This window comes from Electrona antarctica, assembly GCF_951216825.1.
Source record: "Electrona antarctica genome assembly, chromosome: 6".
Lineage (NCBI taxonomy): Eukaryota > Metazoa > Chordata > Actinopteri > Myctophiformes > Myctophidae > Electrona > Electrona antarctica.
Window position 1 is genome coordinate 57,541,511 of NC_136811.1, and position 27,982 is coordinate 57,569,492.

The following is a 27,982-nucleotide window of genomic DNA, read 5'->3' on the forward strand; positions in this document are numbered from 1 at the left end:
GCGCTGCACTGTACTGTACTGTACTGTACTGTACTGTACTGTACTGTACTGTACTGTACTGTACTGTATGGTACTTTGCTCCACTGTACTGTACTGTGCTGTACTGTGCTGTACTCCACTGTACTGTGCTGTACTGTACTCCACTGTACTGTACTCTACTGTACTGTACAGTTCTGTACTCCACTGTACTAAACTGTACAGTACTCAACTGTACTGTACTGTACTCCACTGTACTCTGTTGTACTGTACTGTGCTGTGCTGTGCTGTGCGCCACTGTACTCTACTGTACTGTAATGTATTCCACTGTACTGTACTGTACTGTACTGTACTGTACTGTACTGTACTGTACTGTACTGTACTGTACTGTACTGTACTGTACTGTAGTCCGCTGTACTGTCCTGTCCTGCGCTGTACTGTACTGTAATGTATTCCACTGTACTGCACTGTACTGTACTGTGCTGTGCTGTGCTGTACCGTACTGTACTGTACTGTACTGTACTGTACTGTACTGTACTCCTCTGTCCTGTCCTGTGCTGTACTGTACTGTACTGTACTGTACTGTACTGTACTGTACTGTAGTCCTCTGTACTGTCCTGTCCTGTCCTGCGCTGTACTGTACTGTAATGTATTCCACTGTACTGTACTGTACTGTACTGTACTGTACTGTAGTCCTCTGTCCTGTCCTGCGCTGTACTGTACTGTACTGTACTGTACTGTACTGTACTGTACTGTACTGTACTGTACTGTACTGTACTGTACTGTACTGTACTGTGCTGTACTGTGCTCCACTGTACTGTACTGTACTATACTGTACTGTACTGTAGTCCTCTGTACTGTCCTGTCCTGTCCTGTGCTGTACTGTACTGTACTGTACTGTACTGTACTGTACTGTACTGTACTGTACTGTACTGTACTGTACTGTACTGTACTGTACTGTGCTCCACTGTACTGTACTGTACTGTACTGTACTGTACTGTACTGTACTGTACTGTACTGTACTGTACTGTACTGTACTGTAGTCCTCTGCACTGTCCTGTCCTGCGCTGTACTGTCCTGTCCTGTACTGTACTGTACTGTACTGTACTGTACTGTACTGTACTGTACTGTACTGTACTGTACTGTATGGTACTTTGCTCCACTGTACTGTACTGTGCTGTACTGTGCTGTACTCCACTGTACTGTGCTGTACTGTACTCCACTGTACTGTACTCTACTGTACTGTACAGTTCTGTACTCCACTGTACTAAACTGTACAGTACTCAACTGTACTGTACTGTACTCCACTGTACTCTGTTGTACTGTACTGTGCTGTGCTGTGCTGTGCGCCACTGTACTCTACTGTACTGTAATGTATTCCACTGTACTGTACTGTACTGTACTGTACTGTACTGTACTGTACTGTAGTCCGCTGTACTGTCCTGTCCTGCGCTGTACTGTACTGTAATGTATTCCACTGTACTGCACTGTACTGTACTGTACTGTGCTGTGCTGTGCTGTACCGTACTGTACTGTACTGTACTGTACTGTACTGTACTCCTCTGTCCTGTCCTGTGCTGTACTGTACTGTACTGTACTGTACTGTACTGTACTGTACTGTACTGTACTGTACTGTACTGTACTGTACTGTACTGTACTGTACTGTAGTACTGTACAGTACTGTAGTCCTCTGTACTGTCCTGTCCTGTCCTGCGCTGTACTGTACTGTAATGTATTCCACTGTACTGTACTGTACTGTACTGTACTGTACTGTAGTCCTCTGTCCTGTCCTGCGCTGTACTGTACTGTACTGTACTGTACTGTACTGTACTGTACTGTACTGTACTGTACTGTACTGTACTGTACTGTACTCCACTGTACTGTACTGTACTGTACTGTACTGTACTGTACTGTACTGTACTGTACTGTACTGTACTGTACTGTACTGTACTGTGCTGTACTGTGCTCCACTGTACTGTACTGTACTATACTGTACTGTACTGTAGTCCTCTGTACTGTCCTGTCCTGTCCTGTGCTGTACTGTACTGTACTGTACTGTACTGTACTGTACTGTACTGTACTGTACTGTACTGTACTGTACTGTGCTCCACTGTACTGTACTGTACTGTACTGTACTGTACTGTACTGTACTGTACTGTACTGTACTGTACTGTACTGTACTGTACTGTACTGTAGTCCTCTGCACTGTCCTGTCCTGCGCTGTACTGTCCTGTCCTGTCCTGTCCTGTACTGTACTGTACTGTACTGTACTGTACTGTACTGTACTGTACTGTACTGTACTGTACTGTACTGTACTGTGCTCCACAAGAGGCACGTTTGTCAACACTGTGTGGTGCTGCTGTATCGATACAGCAGCCTCTCTAGAGAGAAAAACAAACACCACTAGCCCACAGTAAACTAAAGACGTTTTCAATACGTTTTGGCCGTTGGAACGGGAGGTCCATTGGAACGAATGATTATTTTGGGGATGTGGAGTGCTGTGGTGAGGTGGTGAGAGAGGCGGCGGGGAATATGAGTGCTGCAAACTCAACACGCTGTGTATATGTACGGTAAATGAGGCTGACTAAGTTTGCAAATAACGGCCCACATGGGCGCTTATACGGACGAGTAGCCTACTTGTTATTGTATTTGTTATTTGGCCTAAAATATTTTTATATAATCCGTTAATCACACACAGTCAAAAAGACTGAATCCTTTGCAGCTGGCGTTAATTACCTCGCACTGCGCAAGGGATTCACTATAGCGCCCACACCGTCACTAAGGGATTCACTATAGCGCCCACACCGTCACTAAGGGATTCACTATAGCGCCCACACCGTCACTAAGGGATTCACTATAGCGCCCACACCGTCACTAAGGGATTCACTATAGCGCTCACACCGTCACTAAGGGATTCACTATAGCGCCCACACCGTCACTAAAGGATTCACTATAGCGCTCACACCGTCACTAAGGGATTCACTATAGCGCCCACACCGTCACTAAGGGATTCACTATAGCGCCCACACCGTCACTAAGGGATTCACTATAGCGCTCACACCGTCACTAAGGGATTCACTATAGCGCCCACACCGTCACTAAGGGATTCACTATAGCGCTCACACCGTCACTAAGGGATTCACTATAGCGCTCACACCGCTGTAATACCGCTGTCATACCGCTGTAATACCGCTGTCATACCGCTGTAATACCGCTGTCATACCGCTGTCATACCGCTGTAATACCGCTGTAATACCGCTGTAATACCGCTGTAATACCGCTGTAATACTGCTGTAATACCGCTGTAATACCGCTGTAATACCGCTGTCATACCGCTGTAATACCGCTGTAATACCGCTGTCATACTGCTGTAATACCGCTGTAATACCGCTGTAATACCGCTGTCATACCGCTGTAATACCGCTGTAATACCGCTGTAATACCGCTGTCATACCGCTGTAATACCGCTGTAATACCGCTGTAATACCGCTGTCATACCGCTGTAATACCGCTGTAATACCGCTGTAATACCGCTGTCATACCGCTGTAATACCGCTGTCATACCGCTGTAATACCGCTGTAATACCGCTGTAATACCGCTGTCATACCGCTGTAATACCGCTGTAATACCGCTGTCATACCGCTGTAATACTGCTGTAATACCGCTGTAATACCGCTGTCATACCGCTGTCATACTGCTGTAATACCGCTGTCATACCGCTGTAATACCGCTGTAATACCGCTGTAATACCGCTGTAATACTGCTGTAATACCGCTGTAATACTGCTGTAATACTGCTGTAATACCGCTGTCATACCGCTGTCATACCGCTGTAATACCGCTGTCATACTGCTGTAATACCGCTGTAATACCGCTGTAATACTGCTGTAATACTGCTGTAATACCGCTGTCATACTGCTGTAATACCGCTGTAATACCGCTGTAATACCGCTGTCATACCGCTGTCATACCGCTGTAATACCGCTGTAATACCGCTGTCATACCGCTGTCATACCGCTGTAATACCGCTGTAATACCGCTGTAATACCGCTGTAATACTGCTGTAATACCACTGTAATACCGCTGTAATACCGCTGTCATACTGCTGTAATACCGCTGTAATACCGCTGTCATACTGCTGTAATACCGCTGTAATACCGCTGTAATACCGCTGTCATACCGCTGTAATACCGCTGTAATACCGCTGTAATACCGCTGTAATACCGCTGTAATACCGCTGTAATACCGCTGTAATACCGCTGTAATACCGCTGTAATCCCGCTGTAATCCCGCTGTAATCCCGCTGTAATACTGCTGTAATACCGCTGTAATACCGCTGTAATACCGCTGTAATACCGCTGTAATACCGCTGTAATACCGCTGTAATACTGCTGTAATACCGCTGTAATACCGCTGTAATACCGCTGTAATACCGCTGTAATACCGCTGTAATACCGCTGTCATACCGCTGTCATACCGCTGTAATACCGCTGTAATACCGCTGTAATACCGCTGTCATACCGCTGTAATACCGCTGTAATACCGCTGTAATACCGCTGTAATACCGCTGTCATACCGCTGTCATACCGCTGTAATACCGCTGTAATACCGCTGTAATAGATACCGCTGTAATACCGCTGTAATACCGCTGTAATACCGCTGTAATACCGCTGTAATACCGCTGTCATACTGCTGTAATACCGCTGTAATACCGCTGTAATACCGCTGTAATACCGCTGTCATACCGCTGTCATACCGCTGTAATACCGCTGTAATACCGCTGTAATAGATACCGCTGTAATACCGCTGTAATACCGCTGTAATACCGCTGTAATACCGCTGTCATACCGCTGTAATAGATACCGCTGTAATACCGCTGTAATACTGCTGTAATACCGCTGTCATACCGCTGTAATACCGCTGTAATACCGCTGTAATACCGCTGTAATAGATACCGCTGTAATACCGCTGTAATACCGCTGTAATACCGCTGTCATACCGCTGTCATACCGCTGTAATACCGCTGTAATACTTCTGTAATACCGCTGTAATACCGCTGTAATACCGCTGTAATACCGCTGTAATACCGCTGTCATACCGCTGTCATACCGCTGTAATACTGCTGTAATACTGCTGTAATACCGCTGTAATACTGCTGTAATACCGCTGTCATACCGCTGTAATACCGCTGTCATACCGCTGTAATACCGCTGTCATACCGCTGTAATACCGCTGTCATACCGCTGTAATACCGCTGTAATACCGCTGTAATACCGCTGTCATACCGCTGTAATACCGCTGTAATACCGCTGTCATACCGCTGTAATACCGCTGTCATACCGCTGTAATACCGCTGTAATACTGCTGTAATACCGCTGTCATACTGCTGTAATACCGCTGTAATACTGCTGTCATACTGCTGTCATACCGCTGTAATACTGCTGTAATACTGCTGTAATACCGCTGTAATACTGCTGTAATACCGCTGTCATACCGCTGTAATACTGCTGTAATACTGCTGTAATACCGCTGTAATACCGCTGTCATACCGCTGTAATACCGCTGTCATACCGCTGTAATACCGCTGTCATACCGCTGTAATACCGCTGTCATACCGCTGTAATACCGCTGTAATACCGCTGTAATACCGCTGTCATACCGCTGTAATACCGCTGTAATACCGCTGTCATACCGCTGTAATACCGCTGTCATACCGCTGTAATACCGCTGTAATACTGCTGTAATACCGCTGTCATACCGCTGTAATACCGCTGTAATACTGCTGTAATACCGCTGTAATACTGCTGTAATACCGCTGTCATACCGCTGTAATACCGCTGTCATACCGCTGTAATACCGCTGTAATACTGCTGTCATACCGCTGTAATACCGCTGTCATACCGCTGTAATACCGCTGTCATACCGCTGTAATACCGCTGTAATACTGCTGTCATACCGCTGTAATACCGCTGTAATACCGCTGTAATATTGCTGTCATACCGCTGTAATACCGCTGTAATACCGCTGTCATACTGCTGTAATACTGCTGTAATACCGCTGTAATACCGCTGTAATACCGCTGTAATACCGCTGTAATACTGCTGTAATACCGCTGTAATACCGCTGTAATACTGCTGTAATACCGCTGTAATACTGCTGTAATACTGCTGTAATACTGCTGTAATACTGCTGTAATACTGCTGTAATACCGCTGTAATACCGCTGTAATACTGCTGTAATACCGCTGTAATACTGCTGTCATACCGCTGTAATACCGCTGTCATACTGCTGTAATACTGCTGTAATACCGCTGTAATACCGCTGTCATACCGCTGTCATACTGCTGTAATACTGCTGTCATACCGCTGTAATACCGCTGTAATACTGCTGTAATACTGCTGTCATACTGCTGTAATACCGCTGTAATACCGCTGTCATACCGCTGTAATACTGCTGTAATACCGCTGTCATACCGCTGTAATACCGCTGTCATACCGCTGTAATACCGCTGTAATACCGCTGTAATACCGCTGTCATACCGCTGTCATACTGCTGTAATACCGCTGTAATACCGCTGTAATACTGCTGTAATACCGCTGTCATACTGCTGTAATACCGCTGTAATACCGCTGTAATACCGCTGTCATACTGCTGTAATACCGCTGTCATACTGCTGTAATACTGCTGTAATACCGCTGTCATACTGCTGTAATACCGCTGTAATACCGCTGTAATACCGCTGTAATACTGCTGTAATACTGCTGTAATACCGCTGTAATACTGCTGTAATACCGCTGTAATACCGCTGTAATACCGCTGTAATACCGCTGTCATACCGCTGTCATACCGCTGTCATACCGCTGTAATACCGCTGTAATACCGCTGTAATACCGCTGTAATACCGCTGTCATACCGCTGTCATACCGCTGTAATACCGCTGTAATACCGCTGTAATACCGCTGTAATACCGCTGTCATACCGCTGTAATACCGCTGTAATACCGCTGTCATACCGCTGTAATACCGCTGTAATACCGCTGTAATACCGCTGTCATACCGCTGTAATACCGCTGTAATACCGCTGTAATACCGCTGTAATACCGCTGTAATACCGCTGTCATACCGCTGTAATACCGCTGTAATACCGCTGTCATACCGCTGTAATACCGCTGTAATACCGCTGTAATACCGCTGTCATACCGCTGTCATACTGCTGTAATACCGCTGTAATACCGCTGTAATACTGCTGTCATACCGCTGTAATACCGCTGTAATACCGCTGTCATACCGCTGTAATACCGCTGTAATACTGCTGTAATACTGCTGTCATACCGCTGTAATACTGCTGTAATACCGCTGTAATACTGCTGTCATACTGCTGTAATACCGCTGTAATACCGCTGTAATACCGCTGTCATACTGCTGTAATACCGCTGTCATACTGCTGTAATACCGCTGTAATACCGCTGTAATACTGCTGTAATACTGCTGTAATACCGCTGTAATACTGCTGTCATACTGCTGTAATACCGCTGTAATACTGCTGTCATACTGCTGTAATACCGCTGTAATACCGCTGTCATACTGCTGTAATACCGCTGTAATACCGCTGTCATACCGCTGTAATACCGCTGTAATACCGCTGTAATACTGCTGTCATACTGCTGTAATACCGCTGTAATACCGCTGTCATACTGCTGTAATACCGCTGTAATACTGCTGTAATACTGCTGTAATACCGCTGTCATACTGCTGTAATACCGCTGTAATACTGCTGTAATACCGCTGTCATACTGCTGTAATACCGCTGTAATACCGCTGTAATACCGCTGTCATACTGCTGTAATACCGCTGTAATACCGCTGTAATCCCGCTGTAATACCGCTGTCATACTGCTGTAATACCGCTGTAATACCGCTGTAATACTGCTGTAATACCGCTGTAATACCGCTGTAATACCGCTGTAATACCGCTGTAATACCGCTGTCATACTGCTGTAATACCGCTGTAATACTGCTGTAATACCGCTGTAATACCGCTGTAATACCGCTGTAATACTGCTGTAATACCGCTGTAATACCGCTGTAATACTGCTGTAATACCGCTGTAATACTGCTGTAATACCGCTGTCATACTGCTGTAATACCGCTGTAATACCGCTGTAATACCGCTGTCATACCGCTGTAATACCGCTGTCATACCGCTGTCATACTGCTGTAATACCGCTGTAATACCGCTGTAATACTGCTGTAATACCGCTGTAATACCGCTGTCATACTGCTGTAATACCGCTGTAATACCGCTGTCATACCGCTGTCATACTGCTGTAATACTGCTGTCATACTGCTGTAATACTGCTGTCATACTGCTGTAATACTGCTGTCATACTGCTGTCATACCGCTGTAATACTGCTGTAATACTGCTGTCATACTGCTGTAATACTGCTGTCATACTGCTGTAATACCGCTGTCATACCGCTGTCATACCGCTGTAATACTGCTGTAATACTGCTGTCATACTGCTGTAATACTGCTGTCATACTGCTGTAATACCGCTGTAATACCGCTGTAATACTGCTGTAATACTGCTGTCATACTGCTGTAATACCGCTGTAATACTGCTGTAATACTGCTGTAATACTGCTGTAATACTGCTGTCATACTGCTGTAATACCGCTGTAATACCGCTGTAATACTGCTGTCATACTGCTGTAATACTGCTGTCATACTGCTGTAATACCGCTGTAATACCGCTGTAATACTGCTGTAATACTGCTGTCATACTGCTGTAATACCGCTGTAATACTGCTGTAATACTGCTGTCATACTGCTGTAATACCGCTGTAATACCGCTGTAATACTGCTGTCATACTGCTGTAATACCGCTGTAATACCGCTGTAATACTGCTGTAATACTGCTGTCATACTGCTGTAATACCGCTGTAATACTGCTGTAATACTGCTGTCATACTGCTGTCATACCGCTGTAATACCGCTGTAATACTGCTGTCATACTGCTGTAATACCGCTGTAATACCGCTGTAATACTGCTGTCATACTGCTGTAATACCGCTGTAATACCGCTGTAATACTGCTGTAATACTGCTGTCATACTGCTGTAATACCGCTGTAATACTGCTGTAATACTGCTGTCATACTGCTGTCATACCGCTGTAATACCGCTGTAATACTGCTGTCATACTGCTGTAATACCGCTGTAATACCGCTGTAATACTGCTGTCATACTGCTGTAATACTGCTGTCATACTGCTGTAATACCGCTGTAATACCGCTGTAATACTGCTGTAATACTGCTGTCATACTGCTGTAATACCGCTGTAATACTGCTGTAATACTGCTGTCATACTGCTGTAATACCGCTGTAATACTGCTGTAATACTGCTGTCATACCGCTGTCATACCGCTGTAATACTGCTGTAATACTGCTGTCATACTGCTGTAATACCGCTGTCATACTGCTGTAATACCGCTGTAATACCGCTGTCATACTGCTGTAATACTGCTGTAATACCGCTGTCATACTGCTGTAATACTGCTGTAATACCGCTGTCATACTGCTGTAATACCGCTGTAATACCGCTGTCATACTGCTGTAATACCGCTGTCATACTGCTGTAATACTGCTGTAATACCGCTGTCATACTGCTGTAATACCGCTGTCATACTGCTGTAATACCGCTGTAATACCGCTGTCATACTGCTGTAATACCGCTGTCATACCGCTGTAATACTGCTGTCATACTGCTGTAATACTGCTGTCATACTGCTGTAATACCGCTGTAATACCGCTGTCATACTGCTGTAATACCGCTGTCATACTGCTGTAATACCGCTGTAATACCGCTGTCATACCGCTGTCATACCGCTGTAATACCGCTGTAATACCGCTGTAATACCGCTGTAATACCGCTGTAATACCGCTGTAATACCGCTGTAATACCGCTGTCATACCGCTGTAATACCGCTGTAATACCGCTGTCATACCGCTGTAATACTGCTGTAATACCGCTGTAATACCGCTGTCATACTGCTGTAATACCGCTGTCATACTGCTGTAATACCGCTGTAATACCGCTGTAATACTGCTGTAATACCGCTGTCATACCGCTGTCATACCGCTGTAATACCGCTGTCATACTGCTGTAATACCGCTGTAATACCGCTGTAATACCGCTGTAATACCGCTGTAATACTGCTGTAATACCGCTGTAATACCGCTGTAATACCGCTGTAATACCGCTGTAATACCGCTGTAATACCGCTGTAATACCGCTGTCATACCGCTGTAATACCGCTGTCATACTGCTGTAATACCGCTGTAATACCGCTGTAATACCGCTGTAATACCGCTGTAATACCGCTGTAATACCGCTGTAATACCGCTGTAATACCGCTGTAATACTGCTGTCATACCGCTGTCATACCGCTGTAATACCGCTGTAATACTTCTGTAATACCGCTGTAATACCGCTGTAATACCGCTGTAATACCGCTGTAATACTGCTGTAATACCGCTGTAATACCGCTGTAATACCGCTGTAATACCGCTGTAATACCGCTGTAATACCGCTGTAATACCGCTGTCATACCGCTGTCATACCGCTGTAATACCGCTGTAATACTTCTGTAATACCGCTGTAATACCGCTGTAATACCGCTGTAATACCGCTGTAATACTGCTGTAATACTGCTGTAATACCGCTGTAATACTTCTGTAATACCGCTGTAATACCGCTGTAATACCGCTGTAATACTGCTGTAATACCGCTGTAATACCGCTGTAATACCGCTGTAATACCGCTGTAATACCGCTGTAATACCGCTGTCATACCGCTGTCATACCGCTGTAATACCGCTGTAATACCGCTGTCATACCGCTGTAATACCGCTGTCATACCGCTGTCATACCGCTGTAATACCGCTGTAATACCGCTGTAATACCGCTGTAATAGATACCGCTGTAATACCGCTGTAATACCGCTGTAATACCGCTGTAATACCGCTGTCATACCGCTGTAATAGATACCGCTGTAATACCGCTGTAATACCGCTGTAATACCGCTGTAATACTGCTGTAATACCGCTGTCATACCGCTGTAATACCGCTGTAATACCGCTGTAATAGATACCGCTGTAATACCGCTGTCATACCGCTGTAATACTGCTGTAATACCGCTGTCATACTGCTGTAATACCGCTGTAATACCGCTGTAATACCGCTGTAATACTGCTGTAATACTGCTGTAATACCGCTGTAATACTGCTGTAATACCGCTGTAATACCGCTGTCATACCGCTGTAATACCGCTGTAATACCGCTGTCATACCGCTGTAATACCGCTGTAATACCGCTGTAATACCGCTGTCATACCGCTGTCATACCGCTGTCATACCGCTGTAATACCGCTGTAATACCGCTGTAATACCGCTGTAATACCGCTGTAATACCGCTGTCATACCGCTGTCATACTGCTGTAATACCGCTGTAATACCGCTGTAATACCGCTGTCATACCGCTGTAATACCGCTGTAATACCGCTGTCATACCGCTGTAATACCGCTGTAATACTGCTGTAATACTGCTGTCATACCGCTGTAATACTGCTGTAATACCGCTGTAATACTGCTGTCATACTGCTGTAATACCGCTGTAATACCGCTGTAATACCGCTGTCATACTGCTGTAATACCGCTGTCATACTGCTGTAATACCGCTGTAATACCGCTGTAATACCGCTGTAATACTGCTGTAATACCGCTGTAATACTGCTGTCATACTGCTGTAATACCGCTGTAATACCGCTGTCATACTGCTGTAATACCGCTGTAATACCGCTGTCATACTGCTGTAATACCGCTGTAATACCGCTGTCATACCGCTGTAATACCGCTGTAATACCGCTGTAATACTGCTGTCATACCGCTGTAATACCGCTGTAATACTGCTGTCATACTGCTGTAATACTGCTGTCATACTGCTGTAATACCGCTGTAATACCGCTGTAATACTGCTGTCATACTGCTGTCATACTGCTGTCATACTGCTGTAATACCGCTGTAATACCGCTGTCATACTGCTGTAATACCGCTGTAATACCGCTGTAATACCGCTGTAATACTGCTGTAATACTGCTGTAATACCGCTGTAATACTGCTGTCATACTGCTGTAATACCGCTGTCATACTGCTGTAATACCGCTGTAATACTGCTGTCATACTGCTGTAATACCGCTGTAATACTGCTGTAATACTGCTGTAATACCGCTGTAATACCGCTGTCATACTGCTGTAATACCGCTGTAATACCGCTGTCATACTGCTGTACTACCGCTGTAATACCGCTGTCATACCGCTGTAATACCGCTGTAATACCGCTGTAATACCGCTGTAATACCGCTGTAATACTGCTGTAATACCGCTGTAATACCGCTGTCATACTGCTGTAATACCGCTGTAATACCGCTGTCATACTGCTGTAATACCGCTGTAATACCGCTGTAATACTGCTGTCATACTGCTGTAATACCGCTGTAATACCGCTGTCATACTGCTGTAATACCGCTGTAATACCGCTGTAATACTGCTGTAATACCGCTGTCATACTGCTGTAATACCGCTGTAATACTGCTGTAATACCGCTGTCATACTGCTGTAATACCGCTGTAATACCGCTGTAATACCGCTGTCATACTGCTGTAATACCGCTGTAATACCGCTGTAATCCCGCTGTAATACCGCTGTCATACTGCTGTAATACCGCTGTAATACCGCTGTAATACTGCTGTAATACCGCTGTAATACCGCTGTAATACCGCTGTAATACCGCTGTAATACCGCTGTCATACTGCTGTAATACCGCTGTAATACTGCTGTAATACCGCTGTAATACCGCTGTAATACCGCTGTAATACTGCTGTAATACCGCTGTAATACTGCTGTAATACTGCTGTAATACCGCTGTAATACTGCTGTAATACCGCTGTCATACTGCTGTAATACCGCTGTAATACCGCTGTAATACCGCTGTCATACCGCTGTAATACCGCTGTCATACCGCTGTCATACTGCTGTAATACCGCTGTAATACCGCTGTAATACTGCTGTAATACCGCTGTAATACCGCTGTCATACTGCTGTAATACCGCTGTAATACCGCTGTCATACCGCTGTCATACTGCTGTAATACTGCTGTCATACTGCTGTAATACTGCTGTCATACTGCTGTAATACTGCTGTCATACTGCTGTCATACCGCTGTAATACTGCTGTAATACTGCTGTCATACTGCTGTAATACTGCTGTCATACTGCTGTAATACCGCTGTCATACCGCTGTCATACCGCTGTAATACTGCTGTAATACTGCTGTCATACTGCTGTAATACTGCTGTCATACTGCTGTAATACCGCTGTAATACCGCTGTAATACTGCTGTAATACTGCTGTCATACTGCTGTAATACCGCTGTAATACTGCTGTAATACTGCTGTAATACTGCTGTAATACTGCTGTCATACTGCTGTAATACCGCTGTAATACCGCTGTAATACTGCTGTCATACTGCTGTAATACTGCTGTCATACTGCTGTAATACCGCTGTAATACCGCTGTAATACTGCTGTAATACTGCTGTCATACTGCTGTAATACCGCTGTAATACTGCTGTAATACTGCTGTCATACTGCTGTAATACCGCTGTAATACCGCTGTAATACTGCTGTCATACTGCTGTAATACCGCTGTAATACCGCTGTAATACTGCTGTAATACTGCTGTCATACTGCTGTAATACCGCTGTAATACTGCTGTAATACTGCTGTCATACTGCTGTCATACCGCTGTAATACCGCTGTAATACTGCTGTCATACTGCTGTAATACCGCTGTAATACCGCTGTAATACTGCTGTCATACTGCTGTAATACCGCTGTAATACCGCTGTAATACTGCTGTAATACTGCTGTCATACTGCTGTAATACCGCTGTAATACTGCTGTAATACTGCTGTCATACTGCTGTCATACCGCTGTAATACCGCTGTAATACTGCTGTCATACTGCTGTAATACCGCTGTAATACCGCTGTAATACTGCTGTCATACTGCTGTAATACTGCTGTCATACTGCTGTAATACCGCTGTAATACCGCTGTAATACTGCTGTAATACTGCTGTCATACTGCTGTAATACCGCTGTAATACTGCTGTAATACTGCTGTCATACTGCTGTAATACCGCTGTAATACTGCTGTAATACTGCTGTCATACCGCTGTCATACCGCTGTAATACTGCTGTAATACTGCTGTCATACTGCTGTAATACCGCTGTCATACTGCTGTAATACCGCTGTAATACCGCTGTCATACTGCTGTAATACTGCTGTAATACCGCTGTCATACTGCTGTAATACTGCTGTAATACCGCTGTCATACTGCTGTAATACCGCTGTAATACCGCTGTCATACTGCTGTAATACCGCTGTCATACTGCTGTAATACTGCTGTAATACCGCTGTCATACTGCTGTAATACCGCTGTCATACTGCTGTAATACCGCTGTAATACCGCTGTCATACTGCTGTAATACCGCTGTCATACCGCTGTAATACTGCTGTCATACTGCTGTAATACTGCTGTCATACTGCTGTAATACCGCTGTAATACCGCTGTCATACTGCTGTAATACCGCTGTCATACTGCTGTAATACCGCTGTAATACCGCTGTCATACCGCTGTCATACTGCTGTAATACCGCTGTAATACCGCTGTAATACCGCTGTAATACCGCTGTAATACCGCTGTAATACCGCTGTCATACCGCTGTAATACCGCTGTAATACCGCTGTCATACCGCTGTAATACTGCTGTAATACCGCTGTAATACCGCTGTCATACTGCTGTAATACCGCTGTCATACTGCTGTAATACCGCTGTAATACCGCTGTAATACTGCTGTAATACCGCTGTCATACCGCTGTCATACCGCTGTAATACCGCTGTCATACTGCTGTAATACCGCTGTAATACCGCTGTAATACTGCTGTCATACCGCTGTCATACCGCTGTAATACCGCTGTAATACTTCTGTAATACCGCTGTAATACCGCTGTAATACCGCTGTAATACTGCTGTAATACCGCTGTAATACCGCTGTAATACCGCTGTAATACCGCTGTAATACCGCTGTAATACCGCTGTAATACCGCTGTAATACCGCTGTAATACCGCTGTCATACCGCTGTAATACCGCTGTAATACTTCTGTAATACCGCTGTAATACCGCTGTAATACCGCTGTAATACCGCTGTAATACCGCTGTCATACCGCTGTCATACCGCTGTAATACCGCTGTAATACTTCTGTAATACCGCTGTAATACCGCTGTAATACCGCTGTAATACCGCTGTAATACTGCTGTAATACCGCTGTAATACTGCTGTAATACTGCTGTAATACCGCTGTAATACTTCTGTAATACCGCTGTAATACCGCTGTCATACCGCTGTCATACCGCTGTCATACCGCTGTCATACCGCTGTAATACCGCTGTAATACCGCTGTAATACCGCTGTCATACCGCTGTAATACCGCTGTCATACCGCTGTAATACCGCTGTCATACCGCTGTAATACCGCTGTCATACCGCTGTAATACCGCTGTAATACTGCTGTAATACCGCTGTAATACTGCTGTAATACCGCTGTAATACTGCTGTAATACTGCTGTAATACCGCTGTAATACTGCTGTAATACTGCTGTAATACCGCTGTAATACCGCTGTAATACCGCTGTAATACTGCTGTCATACCGCTGTAATACCGCTGTAATACCGCTGTCATACTGCTGTAATACTGCTGTAATACCGCTGTAATACTGCTGTAATACTGCTGTAATACTGCTGTAATACCGCTGTAATACTGCTGTAATACTGCTGTAATACCGCTGTAATACTGCTGTAATACCGCTGTCATACCGCTGTAATACCGCTGTAATACCGCTGTAATACCGCTGTAATACCGCTGTCATACCGCTGTCATACCGCTGTAATACCGCTGTAATACCGCTGTAATACCACTGTCATACTACTGTAATACCGCTGTAATACCGCTGTCATACCGCTGTAATACCGCTGTAATACCGCTGTAATACCGCTGTCATACCGCTGTCATACCGCTGTAATACCGCTGTAATACCGCTGTCATACCGCTGTAATACCGCTGTCATACCGCTGTAATACCGATGTCATACCGCTGTAATACCGCTGTAATACTGCTGTCATACCGCTGTAATACCGCTGTAATACCGCTGTCATACTGCTGTAATACTGCTGTAATACCGCTGTAATACCGCTGTAATACCGCTGTAATACCGCTGTAATACTGCTGTAATACCGCTGTAATACCGCTGTAATACTGCTGTAATACCGCTGTAATACTGCTGTAATACTGCTGTAATACTGCTGTAATACTGCTGTAATACCGCTGTAATACCGCTGTAATACTGCTGTAATACCGCTGTAATACTGCTGTCATACCGCTGTAATACTGCTGTCATACTGCTGTAATACTGCTGTAATACCGCTGTAATACCGCTGTCATACCGCTGTCATACCGCTGTAATACTGCTGTCATACCGCTGTAATACTGCTGTCATACTGCTGTAATACCGCTGTAATACTGCTGTAATACCGCTGTCATACCGCTGTAATACCGCTGTCATACCGCTGTAATACCGCTGTAATACCGCTGTAATACCGCTGTCATACCGCTGTCATACTGCTGTAATACCGCTGTAATACCGCTGTAATACTGCTGTAATACCGCTGTCATACTGCTGTAATACCGCTGTAATACCGCTGTAATACCGCTGTCATACTGCTGTAATACCGCTGTCATACTGCTGTAATACCGCTGTAATACCGCTGTAATACCGCTGTAATACTGCTGTAATACCGCTGTCATACCGCTGTAATACCGCTGTAATACCGCTGTCATACCGCTGTAATACCGCTGTAATACTGCTGTAATACCGCTGTCATACCGCTGTAATACCGCTGTCATACCGCTGTCATACCGCTGTCATACTGCTGTAATACCGCTGTAATACCGCTGTAATACTGCTGTAATACTGCTGTAATACCGCTGTCATACCGCTGTCATACCGCTGTAATACTGCTGTAATACCGCTGTCATACCGCTGTCATACCGCTGTCATACCGCTGTCATACTGCTGTAATACCGCTGTAATACCGCTGTAATACTGCTGTAATACTGCTGTAATACCGCTGTCATACCGCTGTCATACCGCTGTAATACCGCTGTAATACCGCTGTCATACCGCTGTAATACCGCTGTCATACCGCTGTAATACCGCTGTAATACCGCTGTAATACCGCTGTCATACCGCTGTCATACCGCTGTAATACCGCTGTAATACCGCTGTAATACCGCTGTAATACCGCTGTAATACCGCTGTCATACCGCTGTAATACCGCTGTCATACCGCTGTAATACCGCTGTAATACCGCTGTAATACCGCTGTAATACCGCTGTAATACCGCTGTAATACCGCTGTCATACCGCTGTCATACCGCTGTAATACTGCTGTAATACCGCTGTCATACCGCTGTAATACCGCTGTCATACCGCTGTAATACCGCTGTAATACCGCTGTAATACCGCTGTCATACCGCTGTCATACCGCTGTAATACCGCTGTAATACCGCTGTAATACCGCTGTAATACCGCTGTAATACCGCTGTCATACTGCTGTAATACCGCTGTCATACCGCTGTAATACCGCTGTAATACCGCTGTAATACCGCTGTCATACCGCTGTAATACCGCTGTAATACCGCTGTCATACCGCTGTAATACCGCTGTCATACCGCTGTAATACCGCTGTCATACTGCTGTAATACCGCTGTAATACTGCTGTCATACCGCTGTAATACCGCTGTAATACCGCTGTCATACCGCTGTAATACTGCTGTAATACTGCTGTCATACCGCTGTAATACCGCTGTCATACCGCTGTAATACCGCTGTAATACCGCTGTAATACCGCTGTCATACCGCTGTCATACTGCTGTAATACCGCTGTAATACCGCTGTAATACTGCTGTAATACCGCTGTCATACTGCTGTAATACCGCTGTAATACCGCTGTAATACCGCTGTCATACTGCTGTAATACCGCTGTCATACTGCTGTAATACTGCTGTAATACCGCTGTAATACTGCTGTAATACTGCTGTAATACCGCTGTCATACCGCTGTAATACCGCTGTAATACCGCTGTCATACCGCTGTAATACTGCTGTAATACTGCTGTAATACCGCTGTCATACCGCTGTAATACCGCTGTCATACCGCTGTCATACCGCTGTAATACTGCTGTAATACCGCTGTCATACCGCTGTAATACCGCTGTCATACTGCTGTAATACCGCTGTAATACCGCTGTCATACTGCTGTAATACCGCTGTCATACCGCTGTCATACCGCTGTAATACCGCTGTAATACCGCTGTAATACCGCTGTCATACCGCTGTCATACCGCTGTAATACCGCTGTAATACCGCTGTAATACCGCTGTAATACCGCTGTAATACCGCTGTCATACTGCTGTAATACTGCTGTAATACTGCTGTAATACCGCTGTAATACCGCTGTCATACCGCTGTAATACCGCTGTAATACCGCTGTCATACCGCTGTAATACCGCTGTAATACCGCTGTCATACCGCTGTAATACCGCTGTCATACTGCTGTAATACCGCTGTAATACTGCTGTCATACCGCTGTAATACCGCTGTAATACCGCTGTCATACTGCTGTAATACCGCTGTAATACTGCTGTCATACCGCTGTAATACCGCTGTAATACTGCTGTCATACTGCTGTAATACTGCTGTCATACTGCTGTAATACTGCTGTAATACCGCTGTCATACTGCTGTAATACCGCTGTAATACCGCTGTAATACCGCTGTAATACTGCTGTAATACTGCTGTAATACCGCTGTAATACTGCTGTCATACTGCTGTAATACCGCTGTCATACTGCTGTAATACCGCTGTAATACTGCTGTCATACTGCTGTAATACCGCTGTAATACTGCTGTAATACTGCTGTAATACCGCTGTAATACCGCTGTCATACTGCTGTAATACCGCTGTAATACTGCTGTCATACTGCTGTACTACCGCTGTAATACCGCTGTCATACTGCTGTAATACCGCTGTAATACCGCTGTAATACCGCTGTAATACTGCTGTAATACTGCTGTAATACCGCTGTAATACCGCTGTCATACTGCTGTAATACCGCTGTAATACCGCTGTCATACTGCTGTAATACCGCTGTAATACCGCTGTAATACTGCTGTCATACTGCTGTAATACCGCTGTAATACCGCTGTAATACTGCTGTCATACTGCTGTAATACCGCTGTAATACCGCTGTCATACTGCTGTAATACCGCTGTAATACTGCTGTAATACTGCTGTAATACCGCTGTCATACTGCTGTAATACCGCTGTAATACTGCTGTAATACCGCTGTCATACTGCTGTAATACCGCTGTAATACCGCTGTAATACCGCTGTCATACTGCTGTAATACCGCTGTAATACCGCTGTAATCCCGCTGTAATACCGCTGTCATACTGCTGTAATACCGCTGTAATACTGCTGTAATACTGCTGTAATACCGCTGTAATACCGCTGTAATACCGCTGTAATACCGCTGTCATACTGCTGTAATACCGCTGTAATACTGCTGTAATACCGCTGTAATACCGCTGTAATACCGCTGTAATACTGCTGTAATACCGCTGTAATACTGCTGTAATACTGCTGTAATACCGCTGTAATACTGCTGTAATACCGCTGTCATACTGCTGTAATACCGCTGTAATACCGCTGTAATACCGCTGTCATACCGCTGTAATACCGCTGTCATACCGCTGTCATACTGCTGTAATACCGCTGTAATACCGCTGTAATACTGCTGTAATACCGCTGTCATACCGCTGTCATACTGCTGTAATACTGCTGTCATACTGCTGTAATACTGCTGTCATACTGCTGTAATACTGCTGTCATACTGCTGTCATACCGCTGTAATACTGCTGTAATACTGCTGTCATACTGCTGTAATACCGCTGTCATACTGCTGTAATACCGCTGTCATACCGCTGTCATACCGCTGTAATACTGCTGTAATACTGCTGTCATACTGCTGTAATACTGCTGTCATACTGCTGTAATACCGCTGTAATACCGCTGTAATACTGCTGTAATACTGCTGTCATACTGCTGTAATACCGCTGTAATACTGCTGTAATACTGCTGTAATACTGCTGTCATACTGCTGTAATACCGCTGTAATACCGCTGTAATACTGCTGTCATACTGCTGTAATACTGCTGTCATACTGCTGTAATACCGCTGTAATACCGCTGTAATACCGCTGTAATACTGCTGTCATACTGCTGTAATACCGCTGTAATACTGCTGTAATACTGCTGTCATACTGCTGTAATACCGCTGTAATACCGCTGTAATACTGCTGTCATACTGCTGTCATACTGCTGTAATACCGCTGTAATACCGCTGTAATACTGCTGTAATACTGCTGTCATACTGCTGTAATACCGCTGTAATACTGCTGTAATACTGCTGTCATACTGCTGTCATACCGCTGTAATACCGCTGTAATACTGCTGTCATACTGCTGTAATACCGCTGTAATACCGCTGTAATACTGCTGTCATACTGCTGTAATACCGCTGTAATACCGCTGTAATACTGCTGTAATACTGCTGTCATACTGCTGTAATACCGCTGTAATACCGCTGTCATACCGCTGTAATACTGCTGTAATACCGCTGTCATACTGCTGTCATACCGCTGTAATACTGCTGTAATACTGCTGTCATACTGCTGTAATACCGCTGTCATACCGCTGTCATACCGCTGTAATACCGCTGTCATACCGCTGTCATACTGCTGTAATACCGCTGTAATACCGCTGTAATACTGCTGTCATACTGCTGTCATACTGCTGTCATACCGCTGTAATACCGCTGTAATACTGCTGTCATACTGCTGTAATACCGCTGTAATACCGCTGTAATACCGCTGTAATACTGCTGTCATACTGCTGTAATACCGCTGTAATACCGCTGTAATACCGCTGTAATACTGCTGTCATACTGCTGTAATACCGCTGTAATACCGCTGTAATACCGCTGTCATACCGCTGTCATACTGCTGTAATACTGCTGTAATACTGCTGTCATACTGCTGTAATACTGCTGTAATACTGCTGTCATACCGCTGTAATACCGCTGTAATACTGCTGTCATACTGCTGTAATACCGCTGTAATACCGCTGTAATACTGCTGTCATACTGCTGTAATACTGCTGTCATACTGCTGTAATACCGCTGTAATACCGCTGTAATACTGCTGTAATACTGCTGTCATACTGCTGTAATACCGCTGTAATACTGCTGTAATACTGCTGTCATACTGCTGTAATACCGCTGTAATACTGCTGTAATACTGCTGTCATACCGCTGTCATACCGCTGTAATACTGCTGTAATACTGCTGTCATACTGCTGTAATACCGCTGTCATACTGCTGTAATACCGCTGTAATACCGCTGTCATACTGCTGTAATACTGCTGTAATACCGCTGTCATACTGCTGTAATACTGCTGTAATACCGCTGTCATACTGCTGTAATACCGCTGTAATACCGCTGTCATACTGCTGTAATACCGCTGTCATACTGCTGTAATACTGCTGTAATACCGCTGTCATACTGCTGTAATACCGCTGTCATACTGCTGTAATACCGCTGTAATACCGCTGTCATACTGCTGTAATACCGCTGTCATACCGCTGTAATACTGCTGTCATACTGCTGTAATACTGCTGTCATACTGCTGTAATACCGCTGTAATACCGCTGTCATACTGCTGTAATACCGCTGTCATACTGCTGTAATACCGCTGTAATACCGCTGTAATACCGCTGTCATACCGCTGTCATACTGCTGTAATACTGCTGTAATACTGCTGTAATACCGCTGTAATACCGCTGTCATACCGCTGTAATACCGCTGTCATACTGCTGTAATACCGCTGTAATACCGCTGTAATACTGCTGTAATACCGCTGTAATACTGCTGTAATACCGCTGTAATACCGCTGTCATACTGCTGTAATACCGCTGTCATACTGCTGTAATACCGCTGTAATACTGCTGTAATACCGCTGTAATACCGCTGTAATACCGCTGTCATACCGCTGTCATACTGCTGTAATACCGCTGTAATACCGCTGTCATACTGCTGTAATACTGCTGTAATACCGCTGTCATACTGCTGTAATACCGCTGTAATACCGCTGTAATACTGCTGTAATACCGCTGTAATACTGCTGTAATACCGCTGTCATACTGCTGTAATACCGCTGTCATACTGCTGTAATACCGCTGTAATACTGCTGTCATACTGCTGTAATACCGCTGTCATACCGCTGTAATACCGCTGTCATACTGCTGTAATACCGCTGTAATACCGCTGTAATACCGCTGTCATACTGCTGTAATACCGCTGTCATACTGCTGTAATACCGCTGTAATACCGCTGTAATACCGCTGTCATACTGCTGTAATACCGCTGTCATACCGCTGTAATACCGCTGTCATACTGCTGTAATACCGCTGTAATACCGCTGTAATACCGCTGTCATACTGCTGTAATACCGCTGTAATACCGCTGTAATACCGCTGTCATACCGCTGTCATACTGCTGTAATACTGCTGTAATACCGCTGTAATACCGCTGTAATACTGCTGTAATACCGCCGCTCTATTGAGCAGCCTCAAAACGCCAGTCACACTGAGCACTATAAAAATAACTACAGCCAGCGCTGTTGTTGAGCAGTCTGCACCGCTCAGTTCACAGGTGTGATTTTTCGTATTGCTTGGCCCCGTCCTATCGCTGCTTGCAGCTATATTTTGGTTTGTTATTGTCCCATATTCCATCCTCAAGGATTCCCTCTGGGAGCCTCTGTCCAATCCAAGACAAAGGGCATCTGGATGTGGTGTGTACCTCACCCCAAAAAGACTGACCACACTCTGGTGCTGCTGGACACAGAGGGACTGGGAGATATTGAGAAGGTGAGACGCCATTTTGTTTCATGTTCAAATCAAGTTGCATTTAATAATTTACGTCAATACCTGTCCAGTGGAGTTGGACATTCACCCCACTACACTTATTCTGATACTACATAAAATAATGACGTCCAAACAATTGTGGCCAAATTTGACTGAGAGACTGCCATTAGATTTTTTAGAATTGGTTGTATTGGTTGTTCAGTTTGACCCACCAGTTTTGGAGATGTGGCTTATAGAGTAATGTCTTGCAGAGAAACAGCGAATTGAGAAAACAGGCTTGAAAGGTTCACTTATGTGGTCTCTAACATTACACCTAGCTACATGTTTAAGCATTTATTTCATATTTGCATGTCGATTTCAGCTCTGATATTTATTTCAGACATGCTCTAGTATGTGAAGAGTCTGCCTGTGCTATTAACTCATTTTGGATCAAATATAAATAAATTCAGTTTTCTCCTCTGGTGAAAAGCTGGAGTTTGCACGACGGCAGGGTCCCAACAAATCTGGTCACAATGTATTGTGGTTTCAGGGAGATACGAAGGATGACAACTGGATCTTTGCCATGGCAGTTCTGCTCAGCAGCACCCTGGTCTACAACAGCATGGGAACCATTGATAATAAATCCATGGAGAACCTTCAGTATTCTTCACATTATTCACTCATTATTCACTCTTTTGCCATATTTGGCATGCTTTCACTTGTTAATTTATTAACTTTAGAATAGTCTTTTCCAGTCCAATTAGTTTTGGACAAGCTCACGTATATTGTTTTGGGAATGCTTAAATGTTCTTAAATATCCATTAAAATGCAGGTAAACCTTTTGAAACATTTGAACCAGCCTCATGCTTAGAGCTTCGTTGTTCCAATAGTTAGTCCAACCAATTACTAACACTATCCTAAACCCTAACCCTAACCTCAGTTTTAACCGGCCATGTGGGTCACTAACCCTAACCTCAGTCTTAACCGGCCACGTAGGTCACTAACCCTAACCTCAGTCTTAACCGGCCACGTAGGTCACTAACCCTAACCTCAGTCTTCACCGCCCACGTAGATCACTAACCCTAACCTCAGTCTTAACCGGCCACGTAGGTCACTAACCCTAACCTCAGTCTTCACCGGCCACGTAGGTCACTAACCCTAACCTCAGTCTTAACCGGCCACGTAGGTCACTAACCCTAACCTCAGTCTTAACCGGCCACGTAGGTCACTAACCCTAACCTCAGTCTTAACCACGTAGGTCACTAACCCTAACCTCAGTCTTAACCACGTAGGTCACTAACCCTAACCTCAGTCTTAACCACGTAGGTCACTAACCCTAACCTCAGTCTTCACCGGCCACGTAGGTAACTAACCCTAACCTCAGTCTTAACCACGTAGATCACTAACCCTAACCTCAGTCTTAACCGGCCACGTAGGTCACTAACCCTAACCTCAGTCTTAACCATGTAGATCACTAACCCTAACCTCAGTCTTAACCGGCCACGTAGGTCACTAACCCTAACCTCAGTCTTAACCACGTAGGTCACTAACCCTAACCTCAGTCTTAACCACGTAGGTCACTAACCCTAACCTCAGTCTTAACCGGCCACGTAGGTCACTAACCCTAACCTCAGTCTTAACCATGTAGATCACTAACCCTAACCTCAGTCTTAACCGGCCACGTAGGTCACTAACCCTAACCTCAGTCTTAACCACGTAGGTCACTAACCCTAACCTCAGTCTTAACCACGTAGGTCACTAACCCTAACCTCAGTCTTAACCGGCCACGTAGGTCACTAACCCTAACCTCAGTCTTCACCGCCCACGTAGATCACTAACCCTAACCTCAGTCTTAACCGGCCACGTAGGTCACTAACCCTAACCTCAGTCTTCACCGGCCACGTAGGTCACTAACCCTAACCTCAGTCTTAACCGGCCACGTAGGTCACTAACCCTAACCTCAGTCTTAACCGGCCACGTAGGTCACTAACCCTAACCTCAGTCTTAACCACGTAGGTCACTAACCCTAACCTCAGTCTTAACCACGTAGGTCACTAACCCTAACCTCAGTCTTAACCACGTAGATCACTAACCCTAACCTCAGTCTTAACCACGTAGGTCACTAACCCTAACCTCAGTCTTAACCACGTAGGTCACTAACCCTAACCTCAGTCTTAACCACGTAGGTCACTAACCCTAACCTCAGTCTTAACCGGCCACGTAGGTCACTAACCCTAACCTCAGTCTTAACCACGTAGGTCACTAACCCTAACCTCAGTCTTAACCACGTAGGTCACTAACCCTAACCTCAGTCTTCACCGGCCACGTAGGTCACTAACCCTAACCTCAGTCTTAACCACGTAGATCACTAACCCTAACCTCAGTCTTAACCGGCCACGTAGGTCACTAACCCTAACCTCAGTCTTAACCATGTAGATCACTAACCCTAACCTCAGTCTTAACCGGCCACGTAGGTCACTAACCCTAACCTCAGTCTTAACCACGTAGGTCACTAACCCTAACCTCAGTCTTAACCACGTAGGTCACTAACCCTAACCTCAGTCTTAACCGGCCACGTAGGTCACTAACCCTAACCTCAGTCTTAACCGGCCACGTAGGTCACTAACCCTAACCTCAGTCTTCACCGCCCACGTAGATCACTAACCCTAACCTCAGTCTTAACCGGCCACGTAGGTCACTAACCCTAACCTCAGTCTTCACCGGCCACGTAGGTCACTAACCCTAACCTCAGTCTTAACCGGCCACGTAAGTCACTAACCCTAACCTCAGTCTTAACCGGCCACGTAGGTCACTAACCCTAACCTCAGTCTTAACCACGTAGGTCACTAACCCTAACCTCAGTCTTAACCACGTAGGTCACTAACCCTAACCTCAGTCTTAACCACGTAGGTCACTAACCCTAACCTCAGTCTTCACCGGCCACGTAGGTCACTAACCCTAACCTCAGTCTTAACCACGTAGATCACTAACCCTAACCTCAGTCTTAACCGGCCACGTAGGTCACTAACCCTAACCTCAGTCTTAACCATGTAGATCACTAACCCTAACCTCAGTCTTAACCGGCCACGTAGGTCACTAACCCTAACCTCAGTCTTAACCACGTAGGTCACTAACCCTAACCTCAGTCTTAACCACGTAGGTCACTAACCCTAACCTCAGTCTTAACCGGCCACGTAGGTCACTAACCCTAACCTCAGTCTTAACCACGTAGGTCACTAACCCTAACCTCAGTCTTAACCACGTAGGTCACTAACCCTAACCTCAGTCTTCACCGGCCACGTAGGTCACTAACCCTAACCTCAGTCTTAACCACGTAGATCACTAACCCTAACCTCAGTCTTAAACGGCCACCGGTCAGATTAACGCAATGTCAGATTTATGGGCAGTCCCCGGGAGGGGCACATCAATAAGATTATTTCTAGCTCCAAACAGCGTTTCAGGGACAGTTTTCTTCTTAAAGTGAAACTTTATATGTTAATGACGTTTAGAAGATTTAGAACACTTTCCTGGGGGTCTTTATGTGTGTAATATGTGGTTTTAGATATTTTGGATTTCAGCAGTGAGCCTAGTGTCTCTGATGTCATGGACACTATGGGTTCACTTACTTCCTGGACTACATGTTGTCTCAGTAAGACAGCCCTCCCCCTATCCACAAGGAGGAGCAGTGCACCAAAGCATTATGGGAATTGTAGTCCAGGAAGTAAGTGAGCCCAGTGTCCATGACATCAGAGACCCTGGGCTCACTGCTAAAATCTAAAATATCTAAAACCACATATCACACACATGAAGACCCCCAGGAAAGTGTTCTAAATCTTCTAAACATCATTAACATGTATTTTTTATCAAAAAGGGTGAAGTGTCCCTTTAAACAAAAAAATATTCAGTATTTAATACTAAATAAATGTATCTCATGTAGGCATTTTTCTGTCTTTCTGTTTACAAACAACAGTGTTATGTGAGGTTCTCTTGTCATCCTTAACACCACCCCTTACAGCTATGTGACAGAGCTGACAAAGAATATCAAAATTAAGTCCAAGGAGAAGAATGATGATCTTACGATTGCACGCTACCTTCCCTCCTTTGTGTGGGCTGTGCGAGATTTTACACTCCTCCTGGAGATTGATGAGAAACCCTGTACAGCAGACGAGTACCTGGAACACGGTCTCAAGGAGATAAAAGGTTTCATGAACTGCTTAAATTTATTTGAATATAATTGAGATTTCAATCATTTAAACTATAGGCATCAGAAGGTCTTTACACTAAAAGGTATTGTGTTCCATTCATTTTGCCAAAGGTGGGAAGCCGCAGTACAACGAACCCCGTGCCTGCCTTCGTAAATTCTTCCCACGTCGCTCATGCTTTGTGTTCGATACACCGGGCGGGCGTACGATAATGCAAAAAATGGAGTCAGTGACTGATAATCAACTGAGTCCAGAGTTTGTTGAAGAGGCCAACAAGTTCACTGAACACATCTACACCAAGTCTGAGACCAAGTTTGTCGGGGATGGCATAAAGGTCACTGGCAGAGGTAAGTGGGATTTAAATAAATGTACACTACATTCACTGGGTGTCTCACATTTCTGTCAGCCAACAGCATTTGAGGGATTGACATAAATGACTACTAAGTACGTGCTCACTTTGCATTCTGTCGTCAAAATATTATTGTCAGATGGAGGATGACTGATTTGAGCAGTCACACCTGGCCTGAGTCAAACTAGACCTGGACTCAGAGCTGGGTGTGGCTGCACACCTGTACAGGATAAATCAGATAAACAAGATAAATCAGTCATCTCC

General features: G+C 45.0%; 1 protein-coding gene across 1 annotated transcript in view; it reads left to right on the forward strand.

Annotated features, from left to right (window-relative positions):
* LOC306925194 (guanylate-binding protein 6-like) overlaps nt 1-27,982 on the forward strand; it is a gene marked incomplete at both ends in the record, with an annotated part of 51,985 nt that overhangs the window by 12,728 nt on the left and 11,275 nt on the right. Inside the window, 4 exons of the mRNA XM_079503886.1 lie at nt 23,064-23,191; nt 23,718-23,827; nt 27,183-27,349; nt 27,483-27,716. Of these exons, the coding sequence (XP_079360012.1) occupies nt 23,064-23,191; nt 23,718-23,827; nt 27,183-27,349; nt 27,483-27,716 (639 nt within the window). The remainder of the gene's footprint in view (nt 1-23,063; nt 23,192-23,717; nt 23,828-27,182; nt 27,350-27,482; nt 27,717-27,982) is intronic.